This window comes from Centropristis striata, chromosome 8, assembly GCF_030273125.1.
Source record: "Centropristis striata isolate RG_2023a ecotype Rhode Island chromosome 8, C.striata_1.0, whole genome shotgun sequence".
Lineage (NCBI taxonomy): Eukaryota > Metazoa > Chordata > Actinopteri > Perciformes > Serranidae > Centropristis > Centropristis striata.
The window spans coordinates 40,716,388-40,727,184 of record NC_081524.1 but is presented as its reverse complement, the minus strand read 5'-3'; the positions used below and the strand labels follow the sequence as shown (position 1 = coordinate 40,727,184).

Here is a 10,797-nt window from a genome sequence, read left to right as displayed (position 1 = left end):
CACTTGGAAGGCCTCTAGAATAGAGCTGTTTCACTGGGAAACATCTAGAACAGAGCTGTTTCACTGGGAAACATCTAGAATAGAGCTGTTTCACTGGGAAACATCTAGAATAGAGCTGTTTCACTGGGAAACATCTAGAATAGAGCCGTTTCACTGGGAAACATCTAGAATAGAGCCGTTTCACTGGGAAACATCTAGAATAGAGCCGTTTCACTGGGAAACATCTAGAATAGAGCCGTTTCACTGGGAAACATCTAGAATAGAGCCGTTTCACTGGGAAACATCTAGAATAGAGCCGTTTCACTGGGAAACATCTAGAATAGAGCTGTTTCACTGGGAAACATCTAGAATAGAGCTGTTTCACTGGGAAACATCTAGAACAGAGCTGTTTCACTGGGAAACATCTAGAATAGAGCTGTTTTACTGGGAAACATCTAGAATAGAGCTGTTTCACTGGGAAACATATCTAGAATAGAGCTGTTTCACTGGGAAGGCCTCTAGAATAGAGCTGTTTCACTGGGAAGGCCTCTAGAATAGAGCTGTTTCACTGGGAAGGCATCTAGAATAGAGCTGTTTGACTGGGAAACATCTAGAATAGAGCTGTTTCACTGGGAAACATCTAGAATAGAGCTGTTTCACTGGGAAACATCTAGAATAGAGCTGTTTCACTGGGAAACATCTAGAACAGAGCTGTTTCACTGGGAAACATCTAGAATAGAGCTGTTTGACTGGGAAACATCTAGAATAGAGCTGTTTCACTGGGAAACATCTAGAATAGAGCTGTTTCACTGGGAAACATCTAGAATAGAGCTGTTTCACTGGGAAGGCCTCTAGAATAGAGCTGTTTCACTTGGAAGGCCTCTAGAATAGAGCTGTTTCACTTGGAAGGCCTCTAGAATAGAGCTGTTTCACTGGGAAACATCTAGAACAGAGCTGTTTCACTGGGAAACATCTAGAATAGAGCTGTTTCACTGGGAAACATCTAGAATAGAGCTGTTTCACTGGGAAACATCTAGAATAGAGCTGTTTCACTGGGAAACATCTAGAATAGAGCTGTTTCACTGGGAAACATCTAGAATAGAGCCGTTTCACTGGGAAACATCTAGAATAGAGCCGTTTCACTGGGAAACATCTAGAATAGAGCCGTTTCACTGGGAAACATCTAGAATAGAGCCGTTTCACTGGGAAACATCTAGAATAGAGCTGTTTCACTGGGAAACATCTAGAATAGAGCTGTTTCACTGGAAAACGTCTAGAATAGAGCTGTTTCACTGGAAAACATCTAGAATAGAGCCGTTTCACTGGAAAACATCTAGAATAGAGCTGTTTCACTGGGAAACATCTAATATAGAGCTGTTTCACTGGGAAACATCTAGAATAGAGCTGTTTCACTGGGAAGGCCTCTAGAATAGAGCTGTTTCACTGGGAAACATCTAGAATAGAGCTGTTTCACTGGGAAACATCTAGAATAGAGCTGTTTCACTGGGAAACATCTAGAATAGAGCTGTTTCACTGGGAAACATCTAGAATAGAGCTGTTTCACTGGGAAACATCTAGAACAGAGCTGTTTTACTGGGAAACATCTAGAATAGAGCTGTTTCACTGGGAAACATCTAGAATAGAGCTGTTTCACTGGGAAACATCTAGAACAGAGCTGTTTCACTGGGAAACATCTAGAATAGAGCTGTTTCACTGGGAAGGCCTCTAGAATAGAGCTGTTTCACTGGGAAGGCCTCTAGAATAGAGCTGTTTCACTGGGAAACATCTAGAATAGAGCTGTTTCACTGGGAAACATCTAGAACAGAGCTGTTTCACTGGGAAACATCTAGAATAGAGCTGTTTCACTGGGAAGGCCTCTAGAATAGAGCTGTTTCACTGGGAAACATCTAGAATAGAGCTGTTTCACTGGGAAACATCTAGAACAGAGCTGTTTCACTGGGAAACATCTAGAATAGAGCTGTTTCACTGGGAAGGCCTCTAGAATAGAGCTGTTTCACTGGGAAGGCCTCTAGAATAGAGCTGTTTCACTGGGAAACATCTAGAATAGAGCTGTTTCACTGGGAAACATCTAGAACAGAGCTGTTTCACTGGGAAACATCTAGAATAGAGCTGTTTCACTGGGAAACATCTAGAATAGAGCTGTTTCACTGGGAAACATCTAGAATAGAGCTGTTTCACTGGGAAACATCTAGAATAGAGTTGTTTCACTGGGAGACATCTAGAATAGAGCCGTTTCACTGGGAAACATCTAGAATAGAGCCGTTTCACTGGGAAACATCTAGAATAGAGCCGTTTCACTGGGAAACATCTAGAATAGAGCCGTTTCACTGGGAAACATCTAGAATAGAGCCGTTTCACTGGGAAACATCTAGAATAGAGCTGTTTCACTGGGAGACATCTAGAATAGAGCTGTTTCACTGGGAAACATCTAGAATAAAGCTGTTTCACTGGGAAACATCTAGAATAGAGCTGTTTCACTGGGAAACATCTAGAATAGAGCCGTTTCACTGGGAAACATCTAGAATAGAGCCGTTTCACTGGGAAACATCTAGAACAGAGCTGTTTCATTGGGAGACATCTAGAATAGAGCTGTTTCACTGGGAAACATCTAGAATAGAGCTGTTTCACTGGGAGACATCTAGAATAGAGCTGTTTCACTGGGAGACATCTAGAATAGAGCTGTTTCACTGGGAAGGCCTAACTCTAACATCTAGAGCTGTTTCCAGCAGGATTAGCATCTTCATCCTGCGTGTCTGAGGTTTGGCTGCAAGTTTGTCAACTGCAATTATTCAGATATTTAAGCTGCGTCCATGCAAAACTATTCCACTGAATCCATGACAGAATTTTATTTTTTTTTTTTTATTTACACCAACTTTTATTCAGAGTTTTAAGTATATAACTAAAGTTTAACATTAAAATCTAGAAATGAAAAATGTTTGAAATTCAAAAGGAAGGTGGCAATTAATTGTTGAGAAAGTTGAAGACATCACAATTTGTCTTTATTTTTTTTAACTGGATATGATGACACTCAAAGTAACCCAAAGTAACATTTTCAATGTCTAGAGAAATAAACCCGACGAACAGAAAAAAACAGCAACATGAAGAAATGATCACAAAAAACAGATAAATATGTGGAGACTAAACCGTGTTTGATAAAACAGAACTGATGAGTGGTCTTTTAAAACTCCAGATTCCCTCTGGACTCTTTATAATCAGATCAGTAGAGCTGATAGACAGTCTATTCATCTTTTGATCCTCTGGATATCTGACAGTTCTCTTGATTCTAAATCTGAAAGGAGTGTTGCATATTATCAAGGCTAGATCACACAGGAAACAGGATTTCCAAAAGGAGAGAAGTGCTCACATGATGTCACGCTGTGTTGGAGCTGGTTGGCTTCTTGTTGTTGAAACAGAAAGTGGTCGGGGTGAAATGCACCCTAACTACTCTACGTTAGTCCTGTCAGCGCTGGAGGCTGATTACTGGCCGCCCTCCTCCTCACGCAGGAACTGGAATACTGAGGAGAAATCTTTATTGGCGTAGCCGCGAGCACACATGACGCGGTACATCTGATGGGCCAGCGAGCCCAGAGGGACCGGAGTCTTCGTGTTGGTGGCCGTGTTCTGGGCCAGACCCAGATCCTGCAAAAGAAAACATACGTTAGAAAAACCAACCGAGCGGAAAATTAAACTATAAAACCAAAACCACCAGTCCACTCACCACAAAGCATTTTCTTTACATTGTAATAATACGGGCTGGATCCTTTAAGAGGCATGTAAACTACTGCAGAGCAGGTTATTGCATTATTTAAGTGGTGTGACCTAAGAGGGTTTTTTTAAACACTGTCACTTAAATCCCTGTCACATGCACGGCACATGGCACGGAAATGAGTTCCTAACCGACTCATGCCAACTATAATAAATACATTTAGTATAATAAATACATTTAGTATACAGGCTTCCTATAATAAATACATTTAGTATACAGGCTTCCTATAATAAATACATTTAGTATACAGGCTTCCTACACCTTTTCCAAAATCAACTTTAAGCACTTTAAGCATTTCAAGGTGCATTTTTGAGCTTTTAAAGCACCTTAAATCAGTGATAAATTACATTTTTATATGAAGTAAATACAATAAATACACTATACTCATTCACATTAAAGTCATAATCACAGTAAAATGTATGTTATTGTGCCAAAAATAACCGTTTGACAGCATTCTACAAGAGTGAAACAAATTAAAAAGTTTCACCTGTTTGCAAGTAGACCTGGCATCCTATGTAACATTTACAGCAAAAGGTTCAAGCACATTCCAAACCTTGAAAACAGTTAAATTTTAAAGGTGTTTAAGGTTTGAAATGTGCATCTGTAAGAATGTAAACAGTCCACTAAAAAACACATTTTTATAGGGACATCATTTCTCCACGCTTGGAGGAACAACTATTACTAGCATACAAGAAGCTTTATTTCCTCAGAATGATGGTGTAAAGGCCTAAAGAGATGCATGTTGTATGTAACAGGTGATTAAAGGGACCTTGGCCATCAGCTGGGTGCCGAAGCCTCCCTGGTAGTTGTTCCCGGAGGGGACGCCCTCCATCACGCCCGGCACCGGGTTGTAGGTGTCGCTGGACCAGCAGCGACCTGAACTCATGTTCAGGATCTGGGCCAGCAGTTTAGGATCCAGGCCAAGTCTGAATCAAGTCAAATCCCATGTTATTTACTTACAAAGTGCATTTCTGCTCCATTTATTGCCATGATCATAAAACAGCTGATATTTATAACAGAAGCGTTCACCTGATTCCCAGGTTCATCGTCTCTGACGTTCCGATCATTCCGATAGCTAGAAGCATGTTGTTGCAGATTTTTGCAGCCTGTAATCAGATTACACCATGTTAGTAGTCAATAATGACTCATATTTTTTATTAACAAATTACAAAAAAGTTTTAAAGACAATCTAAAACTATCATCTGACACCTGAAACATTAAAAACACTTTCCCGACCCACCTGTCCGGTTCCGACCTGGCCGCAGTAGACCACGTTAGCTCCCATACAGGTGAGCAGCTCTTTGGCTGCAGTGAACTCCTCCTCTGCTCCTCCAACCATGAACGTCAGTTTACCAGAACTGGCAGCTCCCACACCTACGAATATACACAGAATCATTGTTAATTAGGTTATTATATAGAATTATATGTAAAAAAATCTATTCTTTTGACACATTACACTGAAGCTCAAAGTAAAACAATCTAAACTTTCCAAAGACCAAATGTTGTGTTGCAGGTCAGTGGGTTAGGACCCAAACGTCTACAGTGGAGAGAATATAGAATACAGCTCCATACTGGGAGGTACTGTTCTGTACAACTCCATACTGGGAGGTGTGGGAATGCTACATGTAGTATAACCAAGATGGAACTATTGTGGCGGGGGAGGTGTTAATAGCAGGACTCAAAGAATGTCTTAAAAAAAAAAAAAAAACTGGACGAGAACAATAGTCTGTTTCAGTGGCGAGTCAGTCCAAAGAGTCAGAAAACATTTAAAAACTTGATCCAACTGTACATTTAGGCTCACATGGGGTTAAAAACTAAGTAACAGACAATAACCAGGTGCAAGACACATGGGTGCCAAGAAATTAACCAACATAGTCTTATAATTAATCCTAAAGTTTACAGGAAGCCGATGGAGCGAAGCCAAGATGGTGTCAGAGTTTCCTCCTTCATCCTGCAGCAGCTTTTATACAAACCTGACAACTTACAGTTAGTCAAGCTGATCAATAATAAAAGAATGGGGAATAGTCATTTATACAGAAGGGTAATAACTAGAATCAGATGGAAAAAGCAAGATTTACCAACTGAGCTTAAATATCAAAGGGACTGATATTTCTGCCATTCACAGCAACAATATTTCAAAGAACTGCTCCATCAGAAGCTGCAGCAGAAAACTTTTAACTTCTTGGAGAAGTTGACAAGAAAACTACAGAACAGTGAAATCTGATCTGACAGTAAATGTCCAAAAGGTGACACACAGAACAGACGGGTAATACATTAGAGGGTGAATAGTTTACTGTTTAATGTGTAATTAGCTACTAATATAGACAAATAATTAACAAGTACATTTTTAACAACTTCACATTATTTAATTTATGATTGATGATTAGAATTCTTGAAAAGCTGCTCTTATATTTCTAAAGCTACTAATAACCAGGTCACAATATATCCTTGCAGCACAGAAACCAGTAAGACCTGTACAGAATATCCAGTTCAAGCTCAGAACAAACTAAACTATGAACGCGTCTCTCTCAGTGTGTTGTTGGTCTAAAACACCAACGCTGGCAGAAAGCAGGTTTGTGGATTTTCTCCAGCGGAAGCATTCCTTTTAAACGTGACCTTCACTGACACGTTTAAAAGAGAACCAGGATTAGAGGAGCACGGTTTAGTCCAACACAATCTGGAGATAAAATGAATCTAGCCAACGTAGAAGCAGCAGAGTTAGTATCTTTATCTACTATCTAGTTTTAGTGGGTTGTGTTCTGCAGGATGATGTTAGATGCTCGTCTCTTATTCCTGAATAAAGCGTCTCTACTCTTCCACCTTTGCCTTTGGCAAACATTCCAGTCTGACGAAAAATGCAAGACGGCTCTTATCTCATCTGGTCTTTACATTTTTTTTTCACAAGAAGAAACTATAAGACACATGCTGACTCAATTATGTCCCATGTGTGCTTTTATGTTTAAACTTGAAGCACGCTGGATTATACAGTCACTTCCACGCCACCGTGCTGCTTTGATTTCTGTCTGACCACTGGAGTCGTTCAAACGGTTCATTTAGGGATTGACTTGATATATCAAAGTATGATTTACTCTCCAGTTTGCACCAGTTAAACTGCCAGCACCACACACACACACACACACACACACACACACACACACACACACACACACACACACACACACACACACACACACACACACACACACACACACACACACACACACACACACACACACACACACACACACACACACACACACACACACACACACACACACACACACACACACACACACACACACACACACACACACACACACACACACACACACACACACACACACACACACACACACACACACACACACACACACACACACACACACACACACACACACACACACACTAACCAGTTCAAGGGGGAACGCTGGACAACTTTAATCCATGTGCACTACCACCGGACGGAAGCAGATAAATCATCTCTAATCTTTAGGGCCGGGCTATAAAATGGACCAAAATCAATTCAAAGAAAGTGGCCATCTTGACGTTGACGAGGCCGAGTTCAAACAAGCTGCTTTTTCTGCGTTGGACCCCCAAGAAGGTCTGAACAGACGTCACAGCAATAAGCTGCTCCGCCTCACAGACGCTGCTGGGGACGTTTTCTAACCGGGACTTTAGCTAAAGTGGCAACACTGGATTTAGAAAAAACAAAAAACGCTGAAATGCAAAGTTCACAGTTCAACTTGACTCAACATTAAGGCAGCTGGTGAATATGTCAACCCTTCATTCTACACATACCAGACATACTGAATACTGTATATATATATACTGTATACTGTATGTACTGCATCACAACTCATGAACACAAGCTGGAATGCTATATATATATATATATATATATATATATATATATATATACACACCTTTCCATAATTTAGAGCTGAAGTGACTAGTGGGTTGACCAAGCAACAGGAAGAAATCTATAACTATTTGGATAATTGATTTATCGTTACAGTAACGATATATGCAGCTGCCTATGTACTTATAAGCAGAAATGGCAATAAATTCACAAGTTCTGTGATGGTAAAATAAATATCTTTGTGTTTTTAACTGTTGTATGATGAAACAAGATGCAAGTCACTTTCTGACTATTTCATCAGAATAACACATACAATACATAGACTTCATTGAAAAGCGCATGAAGTGCACAAAACTACAACAGAATTTGAATCTATACTTTTAGTTGTAAACATAAACTGCTACTGAAGGTTTCCCATGGATTGATTTATTTCTGACTGCTGCCATATTATTAACATTGCACGCCACATATAGATTTTTTTTTTCTATTTAAACTTGATAAACTCTCCTCTCGGCCCCTCCGTGCCCCGTGTCTTTGGACCGTTCACTAATTTCAGCTTTCATAACCGGAAACCCAGTGTATGTATTCCAATAGCAGACATATAAGAGATATTAAACAACCTGTATCTTGATCAAAAATATAAAATGTACCTCCTGATACAGGTGCATCCATAAAAACTGCCCCCATCTTCTCTGCAGCAGCAGCCATGTCTTTAGAGACCGACGGGTCGATGGTGCTGGAGTCGATGAGCAGGGAGCCTTTCTTCACCTTCCTGTTGAGAAAAGTACACATTTAGACCCAGAATGCCATGAATCCATGAGGTTATTGTGAACATATGAAGAGGAAGCAGAGTACTTGAGGATGCCGTTGGGTCCAGTATAAACATCGATGACGTTGGGACTGGAGGGCAGCATGGTGATGATGCGGTCAGCTTTATCTGCTACCTCAGCAGGATTATCCACAATCTGCAAAAACACAAAATGATGAAGTAAGAAGAGAACAAACATGTGAAAACTGTATAAAAATGAAAAGGGCTTGAACACATCTCACTCCCACCTGAGCGCCCAGCTCCTGAACGTCCTTGCAGGATTCGGGGAACACGTCAGTAGCGATGATGGGATATCCGTGCTTCAGCAGGTTCTTGGCCATCGGGTTCCCCATGTTGCCCAGACCGATAAACCCCACCGGGGTCTTCGAGGCCATAGACCTCGTGGAGACTACAATATGATGGCCATATGGGTCAATGATAAGAACAATATCCTATTCACATTACAAAAATGCTTCTCATTAACCAAAATACTCATACAGATATCCTAACATCACACCCAACTATTATAACTTATTATGTACCAATAATAACCAAACTGAAAGACAACATGCAACACAAGGTGAAACATGTTTATCTATTACTTTATGTTTATTGATTACTGTGCTGTATTAAACTGTTGCACTGTTGGAGACGTTAAAGTTTCTGTTGGGGTGAATGGAGGATCGTGACTTTCACCCAGGAGAAAAGTTTATGTGTCCTGTGTAAAAAACTAAATTCAGCATCGGAGATATTAAAGTTTTCCAAGTCAAAGCTTCGTTTCCCACCAAATTTTGTCTGTAATATCTTTAGTCATTTTATTTCTTATTAATAATTTAAAATTAAACATTTCCAGTCCAAGAAATGTTCAGATGTAGTGTCCTAACATGTTTAATGTCCATTGGTGTGTGTAATACCAATGCAGCTGCCCTTCAGTACCAAAGTCATCTAATCTGATGGTAGCAAGCCTTTAATATTTACTGATTCCAGATAAGAGAACACTCTGTAAAAGACCAGTTTATTGTAGGAAATGCGTCAAATAAATAACTAAAGTTAAAAACATTTCCCGAGTTTGTTTTATTACCATTTCTTTACTAACATAAGATACTGCAGCTAAAAACATAAGGGATTGATGTGTAAACTGATATAGCAGGAATACAAGATAAATAAAATATTAAATATGATATTTAAGGGGGTTTCACTCTCAAAATCTAATTTGTTTAAGTGGCAACAAGAGGCCACTTCCATCTTTCTATAAAGTGACATGACATAGTGCAGGGTGACATTACATAATGTCCCTTAATGAAGAGAACAGGACACAGGAGGACACTACAGCACATGACGATCATTTCAACCGTTAGCCTTGTTAAATGTTGCTAACGGCTGTTAGCATGTAGCTCCGACAGGTAAACACGACGGGACTGGACCAGAGAAGCTCCTGAAGGAGTAAATGATCTCTGGAGCTCTGCAGCTGCAGCTAAACTCAGAGTAGCAATAATTACCTCAAACTTCTCAAACATTTCAAGCCAAAGTTGTGTTTTGATGCCACACAGAGCGCTGAAGTAGCAACATTAGCTTCTCCAGTCAGCAGAGACTGAACCTGTCCGCTCTCTGGTTCTTCTACTCACCCAAAGCAAAGTCAACATGCTGGCAGCACCTTCCAGCCAGGTACCGAGACCCTCTCAACACGGCCGCCATGCTTCTTTCCTCTTGACCTTACGTCTGACGTCATAGTACGTGCTTAATGGCTGTGCTTCCGGCCAATCAAATGACAGACCTGCACACCACGGCCTCCCAGATCCAGCCAATGAGCTGTAGGGGCGGGACTAAGGTGTGACGTGTTTCCGCATCAACACATAGATCTGTTTCATTTCTTCTATAGTTTGCATATTTATGACTGTACATTTCCAAAAAGTGATATGAACCTCTAAAGCAGGGTTCTCAAACTCAAATTACCTGGAGGCAGTATCAAAATGACCAAAAAAAGACACAAAAGTACGAAAAAAAAGACACAAAATGACAGAAAAATAAATAAATAACTTAAAAAAAGACACAAAATGACAAAAAAAAAGACACAAAATGACCAAAAAAAGACACAAAATGACCAAAAAAGACAAAATTACAAAAAAGACACTAAATGACAAAAAAAGACACAAGATGACTGAAAAAACACTAAATTACTTAGAAAAGACATAAAATTATTAAAAAAGCACAAAATTACAAAATAAGACACAAAATTACCAAAAACAGTAATTAAAGGGACCTTCCACACACAACACGGTAAAGTGCCATTCATATAAAACTCACATTAAACTTTTATATCAAGGTGGGGGCCACAAAATATTGTCACAAGATGTGTTTCAGTGT

At 39.9% G+C, this 10,797-nt stretch overlaps 1 protein-coding gene across 1 annotated transcript; it reads right to left on the bottom strand.

Annotated features, from left to right (window-relative positions):
• Positions 1–2,977: 2,977 nt before the first annotated feature.
• On the bottom strand, positions 2,978–10,166 carry hibadhb (3-hydroxyisobutyrate dehydrogenase b). The gene is made up of 8 exons (XM_059338259.1): positions 10,059–10,166; positions 8,682–8,842; positions 8,481–8,590; positions 8,276–8,397; positions 5,007–5,140; positions 4,796–4,872; positions 4,536–4,692; positions 2,978–3,639 (listed from the first exon to the last, which is right to left on the bottom strand). Exons 1-8 carry the CDS (start codon positions 10,126–10,128, stop codon positions 3,478–3,480), a joined length of 993 nt encoding a protein of 330 aa, XP_059194242.1. The 5' UTR covers positions 10,129–10,166; the 3' UTR covers positions 2,978–3,477.
• Between the last annotated feature and the right edge of the window lie 631 nt (positions 10,167–10,797).

Coding starts and splice junctions, on each gene's coding strand:
- hibadhb (XM_059338259.1), bottom strand. CDS start 10,128: ATGGCGGCCGTGTTGAGAGGGTCTCGGTACCTGGCTGGAAGGTGCTGC. Junction 8,591..8,681: donor TTCAGGAGCTGGGCGCTCAG/GTGGGAGTGAGA, acceptor GTGTTTTTGCAG/ATTGTGGATAATCCTGCTGA. Junction 5,141..8,275: donor GGATGCACCTGTATCAGGAG/GTACATTTTATA, acceptor GTATATTCGTAG/GTGTGGGAGCTGCCAGTTCT.